This window comes from Belonocnema kinseyi, chromosome 9 (genome assembly GCF_010883055.1).
Source record: "Belonocnema kinseyi isolate 2016_QV_RU_SX_M_011 chromosome 9, B_treatae_v1, whole genome shotgun sequence".
Classification (NCBI taxonomy): domain Eukaryota; kingdom Metazoa; phylum Arthropoda; class Insecta; order Hymenoptera; family Cynipidae; genus Belonocnema; species Belonocnema kinseyi.
Window position 1 is genome coordinate 67,992,172 of NC_046665.1, and position 19,221 is coordinate 68,011,392.

The following is a 19,221-nucleotide window of genomic DNA, read 5'->3' on the forward strand; positions in this document are numbered from 1 at the left end:
AATTTTGACCCTTTAACATTGAACCCTAACCTAACCTGCGAAACGAGAAAGAATCATAAAAAAATAAGCAATGGAGAAATAGAAATACGGAAATATGTGAAGAGAAACATAACGAGAAAGGAAAGCATATCAAGAGGAAGGATTGAAGAAATGAAAAATAGAGCATAAAACAAGTACACATTTAAAGTATTCTCGAGGGTTGAGATGACAAGCAAGAGGTTTGATCCCGAGGGCAGATTACACCAGGAGCACCTATTTAGACTACTTTTCGCACCAGTATGAACTTTCTTTTGTTTCTCTCACTCCCCTTTACTCTCACGTGCTCCAACATGTTCTCCTGTTGCCGATACGACTGTAGATGAATTCTACACATGTCACACGTGCATCGTGGGGGGCTTCGATTCCGATCCCCATCAAGCGTTGAACAATTGTGATTCAATTCCCGATCTGGAAACTAAATTCGAGAGAAAGATGTCGGTATTGTTTAGGGACGTATTGTTTCGACGTCCCTATCAAGGCACTCATTGTCTCGAGTGGCATTGTTTAATAAATACATACTATTGTTCTAGCGGTTTATCGGGAATCTGGAGTCGGGGTTCGACGGACTTGCTCGTTAGTATGCCCGATTCATTTCTTATTAACTTTGGTCGCGTGTCTGACATCCACCCTTCTTCGATTATGTAAAGTCAGCGCTAATTTCCTTCTTCGAAGAACTTAGGTTTTCAGCAATCATTTCAGAAAGTAGCTCACAAATCGATTTTTATTGCACAATTATTATTGCGGAGATATTACGGAACTGTTTGAGAACATGGCAACAATAGACTTAACTAAAACACTCGGCTAGTTCAATATCGGGGGAAGCACTTTGAAAATTTTATTATTTATAATTAGAATTAAACATTCAATTTTCATGTAAGCATCAGAAAAAGTAAAAATTAAACCACAAATATACTGAAATAACTAGTTATAAACTAAAGTTCAAACTGTTCTAATACATTCTCATCATTTATAATTGAGAAATTATTAAAATATTCCGAAATTTGGCACCACAGGTTTTCAACGGATCTCCACGTTTCGATATCTTCTGAATCCGAAAATCAAGTTTTTACGATGGCGTCTGTCTGTTCGTCCGTCCGTAAACACGATAACACTCGATAAAATGAACGGATCAAATCCATCTTTGGCACACTTTTTTAGGTTCTTACAGACAGGACGAGTTCGTTAACCAGCCATTTTTAATACAAATTCAAAAAGTGAACGCATTTGGAAATTTTTGAGACTACTTTTTTCTGAATTAAAAAATGCTATGTACGGATATTTATAGTATTAAGAATGAGAAAAAATTTATCCTAATGACCTTTTTTGATTAAAAGAAGATTCTCAGATCTATAGCATTTTCAAAATTTGTAAAATCAACCGAAGATCAAAATTTTAAGCCAAAAAACGCACAATATGAAAAAAGGCGAAAAAATAAGAAAATTGATTTCTTAAAGCCCTATAAGATTATCTTAACAAATTTTTGGATTCTCTTGGAAAATCGAAAATTCAAATTTTGATTGCACAAAAAATAATGAAAAATAAAAAATTCAATTTTGTGGCCAAACTATGTAGGATACGAAAAAAGATGAATTAACCAAAATTGTTATCCCAAAAAAGATCTACAACTTCGTTATAAATCACTTCTTGATAGGACGCGTACTTTTCGTTTTATTTGTGAAAAATAACATGGGAATTAAAACTATTATAACAATTAGAGTAAAAAAGTACTTATTTTAGTAAAAAATATTTACATTAGCCTATGTATTTAATAAAATGTTCATAACCATTGTAATTTTAATTATTAGCAAAAATCTTGATTTAATATCGGCATCCACTTTCTTCTGAAAGAACTTTTTAATCAAAAAATTATAACTTGTTTATAGCAATTGCAATTGTTGACGTAACATGATACGTCATTACTAATTACAAACCTGATACAAAATATAAGGTATTATAGTTCAAAAATCAGTGTTTTTAACATTGTCGCACTTAACTAAATTATTTGTTCATAAAAATTATTTATAAGAGTTAAACTGTACCTTTAATTAATTATTTATATTCTTCAAGTATATCTGCATTAATTATGTTCAGTCTTGCGTTTTTTTATTGAAAGCTTTGAAATCATTTACAGATTTATTCGCTTTACAATGAGTCAGATCTACAGAGAAAGAGTTCATTTATGTGAGAGTGAAATATTTTACATTAGGTTAAATTACTGTGATACGTTTATACCTATGAGATTCTAACAATGAATATAATCTAGATACGCAATGTACAGTTTTGAAGAAAATTTGGTATGTATGAGCACGCTGCAATATTAGGATCTTTATTAAGAGCTCTGTAACACACAATTAGACTAACAACTGGGATAACATTATTGATTTTAATTCCGCAAATTTCAAATGCTCGATCAGGAAGGTCGATATTTTTTATTTCACGATGAACTAAAATAGAGCGAATTAATTTTAAAACACTTCCTCAGGTTGAATACGTCCTGTCTAACCTGTAGTTCACAAATCCTGGAAAGTTGATGTTTGTGATATTTTGATGTGGCCAGCTTACGACACACACGAGAATGTCAATAACTATAAGAGCTTTTTGTATCTCTTTTTTACGTTTTAGAAAACTTTTTGCATTCCGAACTGCTAAATTCTTTTTCGTCGTTTGAGCTACTAGGGTCATATGTAGTGTCGAAGATCCCAAGCCTCTTATTGATTTTGGTAATGCGAGCTTTTAGTTTCCGATGTACAAGGTGGGGGTAAGTGTCTCTGAGCATGGTTATTAAGCTCGATTTTCCAGATGTGTCTTTCAGAGCTACATCGGGTATGTTCGGTCTTCCATTGGACTCAGAGATTTGATGCTAATTCTTCAAAAGTAAGCGGATATTTATTCAAGTTTATTAAGAAGACATTCTTGGCTGGAGAAAGCTGAGCATCAATTGCTTCTTGAGCACATGACTTTTTGACTATTTTCCTTGTGCGCCTTTCTTGGGCTATGATTAAAGTACCGTCTTCGCAGGGGTTTGCTGGTGTTTCCACCCTAGCTTGTCCATCGTCATGAATGAAAAGTGTAGATCTGGATAGTAGGATGTGCTTTCTTTTGAATCTTGCACTGTTGGGTGTAATTGGAGGGGGCATTAAATGCGTGAGAGAGGATAAAGGTTATGTTTCCGCAAAGTCCATATTTTTATTATTTTTATTTTGAGTAGCTTCTGTGTTTTTATATGCACCTGTGCATGAGTACTTGTTCACAAGTTGGATAGGACAGTGTTTAGCAAGGTGTCCTTCTTCTCTGCATAAGAAACAAGTAGCTTTCTCGTTGGAAAAGTAGATCCAGTATGTAGTGTTGTCATACTCGATTTTCATATTGTCCAGGAGGTTACTTATGTCCTCTGGGTTTATAATATGTACTTGTCGTCTAAAGCTCATTACGTGTGCGTAATCTGGTTCTTTGATTCTTGCTCGGATGTAAGTGATTTGAGGAACTGGATCAATAGTACTACTTGGAAGCTTCTAATGTGTCCCCTAAGGGTTTACATTTTTCGCACCTTCTTGCCTATTCGTTTACACACCTCCCACATAATTACTTGGTGATAGGAGGGGGACCTACAGTTTAAAGTGGCTTCCGAACCACCAAGAGCAACCGCATTAAGTACTTAGAGAAAACCTTTTTCTCTGGAGGTACCGTTTCCACGACTCTTTGGAGATGAACAACTCCCTTGCTAGCCTAGTGTTCACCGCATGGGCCGCCGAGGCTTTTCCAGAGTGCGAGGCGGGAATTGAACCGGCAAGCCGACGGAGTGGGTCCAAAGCCTACACTTTAGCCCCCACGACCATCGTCCCACTTAACTGGAATAATATTGAGAGCCTTAATTTGATCTTCGATTATTTAATGCGGAATGATGGGACACACGCTGGAAATAATTATTCTTTTGGCTTTCGATATTAGCGGTCTAAGTTTAAGCATGTGTAAATTTATGTTTATTCTCGTGCCTGCCTTAGTGAGATTGTTAACAAGCTCTTGTTCACTTAAGTAGAGACAAATTCGACTGTTGGAAATTCTTGAGACGAATAAAACATTAGCTGGCATGACGATTTGTCTAATGGCGAAGGTATAATCTTCGATCGTTAAAACTTCGATTGCACCTGCTACTACTGCTTGATCTTTCTTGGGGATGTGATTCTGCTGTTACTCTGGCGTATGATGATTTTGGTAGGTTTTCATTCCTGGAGGAATTTGATACATTTTGAATTGGATTACTTTTTGAGATGCTACCCCTGTAGTCAAAGGATTGTAAACACGTCCTATCTCGCTGAAAGTTCAGACGAGACTCCGCAGTATCGCGTTTGATTAAGCAATTATTTTTCAGAAGAAATATAATATTTTTTAAATTTCTGTAATTTAATCATTATATTTGCTTATATATTGTTGCACCAAAAATGAAATTAGAAATCAAAGACAAATTTTTGTAAAATATAAAACAATCCAACCATTGTAATTTTTTTAAATGCCAATTTTTGATGAAAAACACTTAGCATAAGGTTGTTAAAAACTTTGTGTTTGATTTCTGAAGTTAAATGAGCTTTATTTTAATTTTGTTTAGTTCAATCCCTGATTTAAATTTAATTTCATAAAGTTTTTAAATTTTCTTCTACTCATCATATCTATTTCCATTTTTCATTAAAATTTCCTCAAATCATTTGTCCAACATTTTTTTTCCATTTTCCCTTTCCTATTTTGCATTTGTGATCTGCACTAAAATTTCTAAATTTTCAGATTAATTGATTTCTGATGAATGAAATTTGATCAAAAACTAAAAGATGTCTATTTTCAATAGTGAGTTCTAAAGTACAGATTGTATTAAAGATGTTTTGGGTGCATCCAAGGGGAGGTAAATCTAATTAAAAGGTGGGAATATCCCATAAACAACTATATTGAATATATCTAAGCATACGTACATATTCAGAAAGTCAGTATTCCGGAAAATCAACTTTATGCAAGAATCAATACGAACGGGGACTGAACCGTAAAACGAAGGGATTTGAAAGATCTTGCCAATTCGTGCCCCGATGCCAATTTATGCTGCGTAATTAGAATTCTATTTTCTCTGTTTCTATCTTTTATCCATCCTCTTTTTCTTAAGTTTTATATTATAGTTGGTCAGGCCGATGAAACTGGGCTAACACCTTTTCCTCTTCCCCAACTGTATTTTTTTTAAACTACCATTTTTAGGGTTTCGTAACGCCAAGTTCGTCCAACCTCAACTTCCCTTTTCCTACCCTTCCTCTCCCAATCAAAAAATAAAATGTATGGGCGCTTCACCGATACTATGAGGGTTTCGGCCCGGAGCTACGAAACCCCAAAAATGTTCACCTTTATAAATATATAAATGAGGAAGAAGACAATTTATTGTTATCCTACTTTCATCGGCCTTACCAACTATAAAACTAATAAAAAAGTCTGTTTAATTTTTTTCTTCTTCAGTCGAGAAATGAGGGGGAGTGGGGGTAAAAAAAGAGGAGAAGCAAGGATGTGCTACAATGGAATGTAAGTGGGTTAGAAAGGCAAGGGTGGGGAAGTGATGGATAGGGAATGATGGGAGGGATAATCTACAGATTATTTCTGTGTAGAGCCAAGCTAAGATACTTTAATTTTTAATGTGTTTCCGATTTATTTTAATTTTAAGTATTAGGATTTTTTAAATAGGAATAAAAGATTGAATTATTAGTCTAAACACAAGTTTTAAAATATCTTAAACCCATACAAGGGCACTCTTAAAATTCAAATAATAATTTACATAAGGATCAACTTGATGTGCTTTGATCAAAACAATATGATTTTCAACTGAAACCGATATAATTAATCTTTGGTGAAATAGTTTATTCTTGAAATTTATATTTAAAAAATTATTTTGTTATAATTAATTATCATAACTAAGACAGAAACAGATTTTCTCTTGTTTTTCAAAAAATAAATCGTTTGGAAGAATCGAAAAATGTAGGATTCTTGTAAATCCATAATTAAATATCATAGGCAATTGATGAATTCGCTATTTTCTCAAAATATGACCTTTTATTTTAATTGGAATTGCTGTACATGTTACAAGAAGTTATACAAGTTTATAAATATTTATCTTAAAAGAGTAACCATTTTAATAAACAAAAGCATTATTTGAAATTTTTGCAGAGAAATTTGTTTTGCTGCCCTACTTCAATCAAAATGTCTTAACTTTTTGCGCAGACACCTTATACTTTGACCGTTAATCTACCTTAAAATAAGTTATAGGAGATTACCAAATACAAATTATTGTAAACCATTAACAGTTGCCAGTGTTATAAACAAATTCAATTTTCAAAGTTCCATAATTTATTTGTCACTTATGAACAACGACTTAAAATTGTGAATTGTCATGAAGACGTTTTGGACCAAAAAAAATTATATAGTAACACCAGAAATTTTCGAAAAGCAGTTTTTTATTGAAATTGTCTCACTACGACTTTTGATAAGCGTAACCTTAAGTATTAGAAAAACGAATTTCCTCAAGTTTTGACCTGAACGCTTTTTTTTGCTGTTGTAAAATACAAAACATTAACTTGATTTATGAAGTTTGATAATTTCAAACAGATTTTTAATAGAGAACATTGATTTTTAAATCAAAATTTCCGATAACGCATTTTAACGTATATTTTAATCAAAAAAGAAATAAATGTTTAACGAAAATATACTTAAATTTTGCAAAAAATAGGTCATTTGCACATTTTTTAAATAATTTTTTTCATTATAATTATTTACACAATTTACAGTCGGACTAGAAATGTACTTGTCATATAAACTTTTACTTTTAATTGATCGAAATAAAATTCAATCTATCTAACCTGACATACTTTCAGTTGGTGTGTGCATGAACTTGACCGGAATACCTTGTAAGCCAAGAAAAATCTCGTAAGCCGAAAAAGGCTTGCGAGCCAAAAAGCTCGCTACCAGAAAATAGCTCGAGGGCCGGACAAACTTGAGGATCGAATAAAAAACTTGCAAAACTTTCTGCATAAATAGGTAAGATCAGCAGAATAATTAATAATATTAGCAGAAATTTATACCTAAAATATAATTATGTCTTTAAAGTCGATTGAAAGTATCAACCAAAGCATGTTTTTCGAGCCCTGGGAGTCGCTCGAGATTTGTTGACTCGCAGATCGGCTCGGCTCGATTCGACCCGCAAATCATATTTGTGTAAAAAGATATTGATTTTAAAAAAGCGGCAAGCAAGGATTGTCTTTGAACTTCTGGGCGAAGAAGAAGAGGGGGGGCTGAGGTGAGAGAAGCAAGGAGTCGTGGAAATGCGTGTGGCAGAGAGGAAGTTGTAGGATGGAGAGGTCTTTGAGCTCGTACATCTCGCTAATTAAATAAAAAAAACCTCTACTACTCCAACCTGTCCTCTCCGCGCGTCCATTCCATCGCTGCTCCATTCTTCCTTGTGTCGGCCCCCGGGCACCACGGAGTGTCTCTGCTTGGTGACTCTTATACCGGCTGTTCTCCAAAATTTCATCAAAGGATTCCTTAATTTTTTTCCCTCAAATGAGAGGCATAATTTCTGTTTATCTTCAACCAAAAAATTCTTTTTCTCTAAGCTTACGAAAAAACTAATTCCCTCCTAAAAATATTTGTGGTTTTACTCCACACTAAGGGTTTCAGATGAATTCTATGGAAATTTCTCAGAAAGATCTCTATCATTTACTGTACATTCATCATAAGCAATTCAGAATATATTTTTTCTGGAGAAATACTACAGTCGAAAGTATCTGCATGACTACTGGCACAAGTGGCACTAAAAATCACTAAAAACTTCGAAACACGCACAGTAATACAAGAATATGAATTTCAGTCAAGAAATGCGGTTGACTTTCAGATGTAACCAAAAGGATCATTCGACAGTTGAAAGTCAACTGATGATTATAACATGACTTTAAGTAACGCGCTTAATTAAAAGTCAACTGCTTCATTTACGTTAAGTGTACTTCATAGGTTAATTTAAGACAGAAAGATTGTTCACTTTCCGTCAACACGTGCATTGGCGGAAAAACGTTGGACGTAAGCATTGAATAAATTATTCATTTATGCCAAATAAATCAAGTTGCTTTATCCTCCAAATCAATGAGATTAGTAGAAGAAAAATAGAACTTAATGATACTAAACAAGACACTTATATTCATTTCAAGCTACCAGGTACAGAACGTAAAGCTTCAATCCTTGTTTATATATTTTTTCATCACATATGTAAGATTATTCTATTCCTAATCAAAATCCGTTATAGATCTGAGTACATACAGGGTGGACACGCTGGAGCTTCTATACATGGCGAGTTTAATGTTACCTGAATTGCACAACAACAGAGGAGAAGCCATTATACAGGGGTATTTTCATATTTCGCGCCTTCAAAGTTTCATTCGGATCGGCCATTCGGTCAAGTCCGTGCATCTTCGGATCAAGTTTATAATAGTTTCCATGGTTGCGTTTGAAACTTCAAGCGGATACAAGTGTCAAAACAAAATAGGTTATGTTATATAGTAATTACAAATAATAAAAGTGTCTATTTATAATGAAGTGAGACATGTGAACTGCGGAGTAAACGTCATTTTTTTCTGTGCCAGTAACATTATAGAATGGCTGCTAAGTGACAAATGCTGTAAAATAGTAATAATATTCTGTGCTTCCAGTGGGCGAAGAGTGAATGGTGTTTAATGCTTATTTTTACTGCATAAAAAAGGTATTTTGTGAATAGACAGGATATGTTTTAAATAAAGTGAATGAAATATTACATGCGTAAACTTTAAATTAACATTGCCTACATTTAATGACAGCGATTAGGGAAAACAGGTGAATCAGAACATAACCGTTTGAAGTTTCGAATGCAACCATGGAAACTATCATAAACTTGATCCGAAGATGCACAGCCTTGGCTGAATGGCCGCTCCGAATGCAACTTTAAAGGCGCGAAATATAAAAATACCCCTGTATAATGGCTTCTCCCCTGCTGCTGTGCAATTCGGGTAGCATTCAACTTGCCATGTATGTAAGCCCCAGCATGTCCACCCTGTATATCAAAATAGGAAACGTTGATGAAACGACTATACCATGAGCTCGGGGTTGATCGATACTATGCAGCCAGCGGTATCGACACCATATTGGCTACTCTCAGCTGCTCTCTTGGCGCCTCTTCTAAAATCACCACCGAAATCCATCTAAGTGTTTGCGCATCATCGCATCTTATTTCGCGCACACCTTTCTGCCAGCAGAAATTGAATTTTAGAGCGCGCAAATGATTATCATCCTAAATTAAACGTACCTGTCAGTTAATCATCATATTACTCGTATATCAGATAGGAGGCACTGTACTTAAGTTTTATTTCTGGTTCAAATTAAGTGACTTACTTAATTTAATGCAAAAATGAAGTTCATCTACGTTTAAAATTCATTATCTCGTATTACTGTGCGATAACTCAGTCGGAAATGAATCAGACATTTTTCGCAAAATGCTTAGAAAGCTTACAAAATTTCACGTCGAATGACAGAGTAGATATATTGCACAGGTGATGTATACTCACAGGACGCAGTTTTTGAAATTCTATCTTTAATTTGAGCCAATAAAATTAAAAAATTTTTTGCAGTTTCCAGATATAAGACTAAAAATGTCCAAGAGTGTCGGTGTCCAGTTTTTAATCAGTTTAAACAGCGACGCAGACAGGTTGCGTAGTCTGGAACACGTAAATATTTTTTGATTTTTATTGGCTCAAATTAAAGAAATTTTATTAGAAATTTCGTCCTTTATATGTAGGATTTTTTCCATATTTTTTCTAACTCATAGTACCAGTTGAAGTGGAGGTAAAAAAAATCTCAGAAATATTCAGCAAATAAGACTCTTACGGCCGACAGCGCGTAATTGCTGACTGAAAATGGACGAAGACACGCTTTGACATTTTTAATTATACTGCAGAACCCTGTTTATATTTTTTAATTTGTATTGGCCTACATTAAAGATAGGATTTCAAAGATTGCGTCATTTAGATTTCAGCATTCGAGAAATTCTCTTTTTTACAGAAGCTTCTCACGTAATATTTACTGTTTAAAAAGCCATTAATATATCTAACGGGGCTCATTCTACTTGGAATTTTATAGGCTTTCTACTGAATTTCTAAAAAAATGTCTAGCTTTATTTCGAGTAAGTTATTGTGATTCAAAGTCATAAATATTATTCAATGCCATGTATTCCAACGGTTTAGATAAAATTCGACAATCAGTATTAATGTATTCTGCATTTTCTATATTAAGATATTTCCTCTTTAAATACTCTTTTTTAAGAAGAGATGCCAAAATCTTAACTAATTAAAAGCGAGAAAAGAACAATAGGGATTTTTTGGATTGGGAGTCTCCATTATCCGTTGGAATTTGATTAAACAAATGATATAAAATCCGCATAATATATAAGAAGAAGCCAGATACTTGCGATGTACCAGCGCACAAATATAAAAGTTCACCGTGCGTTGGATTTTCCCTCGTCAAAGAATTAATGCTCTTCTTTGATACCACAGCGTCATTTCAGGATTCCGGACTTTCAAACAGATTTTACTCGCTTCAGTATCACAGCTGCCTAGCAAAATTTATGGACTCATTTCTACTGGTCTCTAGGCAAAATTTTTAATTAAGACCAAAACCAAATGCGAACTAATCGGATTTCGTACCACTTTTCCCAGAGCACAGAATGTTGAAACGTTACGATATGGCTTAACGGCTTCTGTGTTTCAATAGTAGTGTCCGTGTGTGCCAGTTTCGCTTTCAAAATATTCGTTTTTTACTCCTACATAATACATAGTGCTGCAATATGTTTAAACTTAGCAAAGGATAAAAAAATAACTTTCAATGAAAAGGAAAAAAAGAATACACAATACTATATGGATTCATTTGGTTCACGTTGATTCATACAAATGCACTTTTTACAATTCAACAATTTTATAGAATTATAAAACTGAATTGAAAAGTAAAATATGAAAATAATAATTATTATAAATTTAAAAGTGTATAATTATATACAATTTAAAATTAAAACATCGACAATCAAATATAATGGGTCAAATAATGCTTTCAAAATTCAAGAATGTAAAATTGTACAATAATTTACAATTTAAAGATGAGAACTGTAAAACTTTAATACTATTTAGACAGAAAATTTGTATATTATTAAAATTTTCAATTAAAGATTTTTAAATCTCGTAGGTATGATTACTTTCAGATTGTACAATCTTATTATTTTATTTTAGATTGAAATCATCATTAGTTGAATAGTTTTATATTTAATCTTTGTCATTACACAATGGTAAGTTTCAAACACTTTATTTTAATCAATTAACTATTAACGCGCGGCTTCGGTGTTCACTGCACCCCTGTAAACTTTTATTGGTAAACGCGAACCAATCACGCAAAGCCTCATAGCGACATCGACAAAATGGTCCTCGCTAGGAAACGAGCGTGTGGAGCGCGAGCCAGTCCGCGTAACTCTACCAATCTACCGGTGCCCCACTCGCCTACGTCGCGAGTAGTACGCCGCCACCTAAGCGAAATCCATAGAACTACGGTTTTCAATTAATTAAAAAAAAATTTCTAGCTTAATTAATACATGAATTAGGTAATTAAAGAATTCAATAAACTGAGATTGAGTAAATCTTTTATTTGACTATGCCACCAAAGAGTGGCCTTTTCATTCATCTTTTTGTTAGTGAAGAACTTATTCACTAGCAGAAAAGCCAGTTAAAAGGCTTCATAGTTCTCGCCTCTAACTTTTAGTTAAATATCTGAATCTAAGATGAGAATGTGAAACCTGCTTTAGACTTTGGACTGTGTAAACTGTAAACTAGATATAAGCTGATTTGGTGACATGGCGTAAATAAATGTGGTGGGTAAAACAAATAGATAAAAGAATTTTTACAAGTAATAGATCCATTCTTCGGTTCATAGGGCAAATAAAAAATTCACAAGAAAATGGAATTGTAAATAATAGATTTAAAAAACGAATCGGAATTGAACACCCCTAGAACATTCTGGACTGCCATTCTGGAAGCCGCTGTCTCCAGAACACGCCTACCCAGCCCAGTTGCTACTCCTAGAAGCGATTGCTTAACTTAAGGTGCACGATTCATCAAGTCATGGATATATAGGAGCAAGTGGGTGCCCTGCTATGTAATCTCTAACGCAAAGATTTTGTTCGCTTTAATTCTTTTTCTGAATATTTAAGCATGTAATTAACTGAGCAGTTAAAATTCTAAACAAAATGGCTTTTTGTAATTTTTAAAAATTATTTCGAAGCCTTCTGAATGTTACATGATGCTCAACTATTAGAGATTTTCTTGAATGCCAAACTAAACCCACAAAAGTTTAATTTCCAGTGTTTTCAAAGAAAATATACTTAATAACCACGCAAAAAAGATTTTTAAAATTAAAATTACTTAAAAAGAGGCTAAACAATTTTCTTACTTGTAGCTTGAAATTTTCAGAATCAATCCCAAAAACATATTCAGAGAAAAACTAGGTTGAGCTAGTACTTTTCAGTGAAAACTGTTTCAAGCGAGCCGTGAACGGACGACTATTAAAGAATAAGGGCTTTGACCCGAGTCTAGGAAACCGTAAACATGTACTGCCCAGTAAAATAAATATAGAAAAATGAGAATCGATTATAGCTTAATTAATATAAATCTGTTTGAGAAGTTAAATCCCTATAATCCTTTATATTCCTTGATAGGTGGAGGTTCAATCTCTGGTCATAAACTATATTATAATGGATTCATGGCGGTCGCAGATTAACAAAGATCCAGAATCAGACCTATCACTTGGTCTTATTTTGGTTCTACTCGAAGCGTCGTTATAGTTTACCCGAGATATCGAAGGCTTTTGGGATCAAGACCAACTTGTGTCCATGGGTCCGTCAGGTTGCGACGCTCTAAGCCGATTATATCGAAACGGTGCAATGAACCCCATTGCTATTGGATGGAAAGGAAGGGACGGGAAAGCCAGAGTGCCAAAACAATCCAGAGTGTGAGAGAAATAGAGAGAGGATCGAGGTCAAATTAGAGATGAAAGCTCCTCTATAAGCATCCATTTCGGATGAATACAAAAACCCAAAAAGCTCGCGATTTCTGCAATTAACTGAATGTTTTCACTCTACGCAAGCGTAAACCATCACCTTGATCTGTCGAGTTATCTGGTAATCGAAATAGATTTTCCAAATTGAATTTTTCCAGTTAAATAATATGCTTACTTTGGCACTTTATTTTTTCGATGGTATTTGATAAAGCCGAATTTCTTAAAATAGAACTCATGTTTTTTAGTAGAGAAAAATCGATCCAATCACCTGGCAATTCACTTGATACTACATGAAATGATGTGATATGATATGATGAATGATAATTACTAAGATGGAAGATAAAAAATAGAACTCTCAAAATAAATTCGACTTTTTTGCGTTCGGGTCCTTTTTTTCTTTCTTTTTTTGCTGAAAGAAAAGCTCAAGTCTTTTCATTAAATAACTTCATGTAAAAAAATGAACATTTGATTATTTATTTGTAAAAATAAATATTCAGTAGGTTTTCAGCGCACATTACCTTCTTCAACAATTTATTACTCTTTTAATATATCTATCAAGCATGACTAATGACATGAAAAATGTTTCATAATCAGGAAATCTAGTCATTTCCATTTGTTTTGGGTTTTAAGAGCCACTCTAGAACATTTTAGATTTATATTGAGAATTTGACTGTTTATATTATACAATAATTTTTCACAATTTTAAACTGAAGTCCTGCCGAATCGATAACAGTTTAAAATCTAAATATTAAAAAGGCCGTGGCTACATGGACCGATATTTCGATACAAATAGCCAGATTTTTTTCGCTACAAATAAGTGGAGATGAAAAAGGGGCTATTTGCACCGAAATTTCGGTACGTGTAGCTAGGTTTCTTCGGTACATGCAGACACATTCTAGAAAGTCAGTTTTAAATTCAATCATTTCAGATTCTTTAAAATCGTAAAATATCAAATTGAAAAACTGGATAGTTGCAGAATTTTCAGTTTAATGGATTTATAATTAAATAATTTATAACGTAATTTCTTCAAAATAAATTCAAAGTAATGCAAAATTAAGATAATAATTGGTCAAATACAAGCCTTCAAAATGAGAAGATTAGAGACTTAGGCATAAAAATTGAATTATTCTTTATTTGAAAATGTTCCAAAATATTGAACATTTTAAATTCAATTTCATAAAATAAAAACTTTTGAAAGGCAATTTTGCAATCTTAAAAATTACAATTAGGGGAACGGTGGGTAATGTGGCGCACATATTATAAAAAAGCTCCGTTAAAAGTTAAATACGTTGAAAATGTTCCAAAATATTAAACATTTTAAATTCAATTTCATAAAATAAAAACTTTTGAAAGGCAATTTTGCAATCTTAAAAATTACAATTAGGGGAACGGTGGGTAATGTGGCGCACATATTATAAAAAAGCTCCGTTAAAAGTTAAATACGTTGAAAATTGTAGTAAAATAATATAGAGTACGTAAATCAATATCTTATCTACCCTACGCGTATGATTATTATTGAATTTACGTCTATTAAAGTAGTTAATTAACAAGTTTCACAAACAGTGTGCCTGCGCCAAGCTTTCCTTCCTGGTTGGCTAATGTGGCGCGCTCTTGATGCAATATCGGAAAGGGAAGTAAAAGTTGTTTACTGAGTTCAATGAAATTAATTTTGGGTAAATGATGGGTTGGAATAATTACTTATAAATTGTGTGCAAATCGAATGTTATATATTATGTATTTTTAATGAGGAAAAATGCTACTGTACTTTTTCACTACTTTTTGGTCACTTTAATACTACACACATAACACCCAAAAATAACTTTTCATAATAAGAATTCAGTGATTAGCTTTATTGAGCAAATGTTTTCACTATACAAAACAGTACACATACAACATACAGTACAGTAAATACCTCTCGCTATAAATCAATCAATTTCTGTAAATGAGGGTGCGCTACATTAACCGCTGCGCCACATTACCCGCCGCTCCCCTATAGTGATCTTGTTTTTTTTACTTTTGAATGAATCAATTACTTGAGTGAAAGATACTTGATTAGAATATTTCAAGAATGAATAGTAATTATAAATTAAGTGTTAACAATTATAGATACGAAATTTTAAAGTTAAGCATTATGTCGTTTGAAAATACGCCATTTTTGTTTTTAACAGATCCGTAAGTTTAAAACGTGGTTTTTAGTAGATTTCAATAAGATTTACAAATTATCTTGATAACGTTTTTTACATGGACACAAATTATCGAGCTCGAAGCGCGAGTTTCGTAATGAGAGTGTAATCGTGAAGGCCGTAGGTGCTTTGAGAACCTTCTTTAAAAATAAACCGAAAAAAATTTCATTTACAATTTATGGATGTGATTCCTCAGAAGTTTAAATCACAGTTTTCGATTTAACTTATAATATTTATGATATTTGAACAAATGTATTTAAAGTGTACGCATTAAACGTACGAAAACGAGCGCATAGAGGAAGAGCGTACGCGTGCGCCTTAGGCACACTCTAAATTGACACGAAGCTGTGGCTAGTTACAGCTTCTAAAATTCTAAACCAAATTAAATGTTCCAAAGCTTTTAAACATTTAATTTGGTTTTAAATTTCAAATTATTAAACTTTAATTACTTTTAATTCAAAGTAATGTGAGTAAAAAAGTTTCCAAATTAAAATTATTAAATTTTGAACACTTGTAATTAGAATTAATACAACTTCAATTCTTTAAATTTTAAATAAATAGTAAAGTTGGAATCATTTTTATTGTATTGAAAATATTTTTATTTATTTCTTTTAGAACGTTTTCAGTTCAAAATCGTGCAATATATAATTTTTTAATTTCATACGCTTACAATCCAAAATCATTAATCATTGCTTTAAAAAAACTTAAATACTAAATATTTAAAAATTTGTTCAATAAAAATTTTTTAATTTGTATATTTTTTAATGTTAGAACTAAAAATGCAAGGACGTGAACGCGCGTTTCTCGCATATGCATTTGATGCTAGTTGGTTTATAATCAAAATTTGTAATAGAATTATAATTATATAATTAAAATTGGAATTTATATTTTTAAACAATACAGAGTTATAACTCATATTACAACAGCGAAGAATTCACACAAAAGCTTTTTAATTTCCATCAAAATTTAGTGAGTCAAGATCGTAAAAATTTCAGGATTGCCAATAAATTTTCATGGCGAATTCAAGAGGGAAAAATTTTATTAATACGAACTTTATCCACCTATTTTAAGAATAGTACCACACTATATTATTCTCCTTTTGATGAAGTCATAACTCTAGATTAATTCTGCGCATAAATTAAATTTCTATTGAACAAATTGGATCGCATTCAATTGAAAAATTGCGTTGGAATGTTGGCCCATGTCCAACTATTTTTCTCTTCTCGTTTTTAAAACATTTTATTACGAATGAATGAAATTTGTCTCAAGATGCATTTAGATATACGAAACTATAACGTAAACAGTTTCTTCATCCTTTTAAAGGTGTCTAAAAAGGCGAGTCGAACTTCGTCGATTGAGAGGAAGTGTTTTCTGGTGCAACTGCACCATGAAATAGAGATAGAGGAAGTTTCGAAAGTCGCATCGAAAGAAAAGTTTCTGCCAAATCAGCAAATAGCTTTTGGCTGACATGAAGTTACTGTCCTCGGCCTGAATCTTTGGCTCGAATTCATCAATCGCTTTGCAACGGCTGCCTCGACTGCCTCGACTGAGAAGTTGTTTTTTACAGACTTATTTGCAACTCTTCTGTTCCTCAAAATGTAAATTTAAATTAACGGGGAATTACTTGAAATAAGCCTTTAGAGCCATGTGACGAGTGGGTCACGTGACCAGATTCCCACCTTTCTGACACTTTTTTATTTCCTAACTTATTTTCACACAAAGCACCACGTGATGTAACCACAGACGTAAAAAAACAAATGTAAATGCAATCACAAAATTGAAAAAATAGTGTCATTAAATTTGTGAGGTATTGAACTTATTTGTATTCCGAAATTAAAAGCATATAGTCCGAAATTAAAAAGTGGGCAATGGAAAATTAACCTTATTTTTCGAAGCAGTACTTCCAGTTTTCTAACTTAATATTCTAAAAGTATCAAAAATGAACATCTATTGAAATTTAGAAAAAAAAATTCATATTGATTTATCGCAGGCTTCACAGTTTTTTCTATATTCCCCTCTTTTTCTCGCTTTTCCCCTCAAATACGAACTCAATTGATAAAACCCAATAAGAAAATTTAATAATTTTTAGTTAGTTATTATAAACGATATTACTCAAATCCACTATCCACTTGGTTCTCTGATTTGATTTGACAATTTACTTATATTTGATGTTGGGTAACACCAAGAAAATTTTCATCCTATTTCCCGTACCGGCGGATCGTCTTTTAGAAAAAATTAATTATATTTTTAAAAGTTTTAATTTAAAAAATGCTAATTTACCTCTAAGCACTCGGTCAACAGCAACAAATATTTCTTGAAAATATCACTACCGGAAGACTAAAATTTCTAAAAACTATATTTTTAGGCTCACAGAAAATATTTTTGTTACGTTCATCGAATTTAGGTGAACCTAGCGGAACTTTTCCAGGTCCCCTGGGCTCACAAAAATATTCGTCCTACCCTAACTAAATTTCGGTGAACCTAGGATACTCATTTGTAAAAATATATTCACTTAATTGAATTCAAAAATATTTTAAAAATTATAATTTTTCTCCAAATGCTCGGTTCCCGTATTTTATTTAAAAAAATTCTTGTATTGGACGTCGGGCAGCAATGAAAAAAGTTCCATCCCAATATCACTTTGGGAGTGTTCCTTTTATCTGCATGAATCAAACGCAGTTTTTCGACAGGGATATTGAGATTAATCTTTTTTTCTGATGCCCAGCATCAAATAAAAGTTATGTCCAAAATAAAATCCGAGAACCAAGCCTTCTAGCAAAAATGTTTTAAAATTAGTCTTTCGGTAGAGGAATTAGGATAAAACTTTGGTTCATGTTGCCCTCAAAGCACCTGCGGATTTAACAAATATATTTTCCATATTTTCCAACGAATATAAAAATTTCGTAAAAATAATTTGTAAGTCGTTTTTGACATCTACCAGAAACTTTGCAAAAATTTCCGGAACTTTGAAAAAAGTTATGCTTTAAATTTGGAAAATGCTCAAAATTGGTTATTTTACCTTGACTTTTTACTTTACCTTCATGTTTGGACCCTAAAAATGTGTACCAAATGTTGATTTGATTTGTCAGATCTCAGGCGCTAAACTATTCAGATTTTTTTAAATTGAGGTCAAAATTATTATTTTCGGGTTGGAGTAATGAAGGATACTAGAACCTATAGTGAACCTGTGAATACTCTAACTCATATAAAAAATAACCGGAAATAGGTATAGTTCACATATATTACACTTGCCAAGTTTAAATGCGTTTTTCTCAAAAAACGATTTTTTGGACGTCTCACATCAATGATGCTCAAGTGCCTTTTTTAATTTAGAGGGTTGCTTTAACACCTAATTATCGGGAATTCATCCATCTATATACATACTCCTATACGTAACTCTATACGAGCCGTGAGGGCCCTTTTCGTGCGTACGCCTACATATTATTATTATTATTATTATTATTATTATTACACCATTAAGCCATTTCCTTTTCGGGGTAGGCGTGACTCACTCGGTAGGGGAAAGGAGTAGTGTCTGGAAGGGATATAAATTTTTCAGATTGATCCAGAATTCTCGTGCTATTTAAGTAAATAACTCGTTTTTTTCCGCAACACTGCTCCGACCCAGGCTGCTGATCAATCTCTCTGGCAATTACCCCAAGCGAAGAACCTCACGAAGTCGTTATGTAAGGTTCCCCACTTGGGTTCATTAGTAGCCAAGGTCTTTGTTTCAGGCGTCATTCACTCTACTGACACTCTTTTTATTAAATATTTGCCGCCATATTTTCCTGTCCTGGCATACTTCTCTAGCTTCTTTTATGTCCATGCATTTTTTCATGCAGACTCTCGTGTTTCTGTGACTTCTTATGTC

General features: G+C 33.0%; 1 protein-coding gene across 1 annotated transcript in view; it reads right to left on the reverse strand.

The window, feature by feature from the left end:
• LOC117180138 (Down syndrome cell adhesion molecule-like protein Dscam2) overlaps window positions 1-7,559 on the reverse strand; it is a 274,387-nt gene extending 266,828 nt beyond the window's left edge. Inside the window, exon 1 of the mRNA XM_033372479.1 lies at window positions 7,469-7,559. Coding sequence (XP_033228370.1) covers window positions 7,469-7,505 — 37 coding nt within the window. The 5' untranslated portion in view covers window positions 7,506-7,559. The remainder of the gene's footprint in view (window positions 1-7,468) is intronic.
• Between the last annotated feature and the right edge of the window lie 11,662 nt (window positions 7,560-19,221).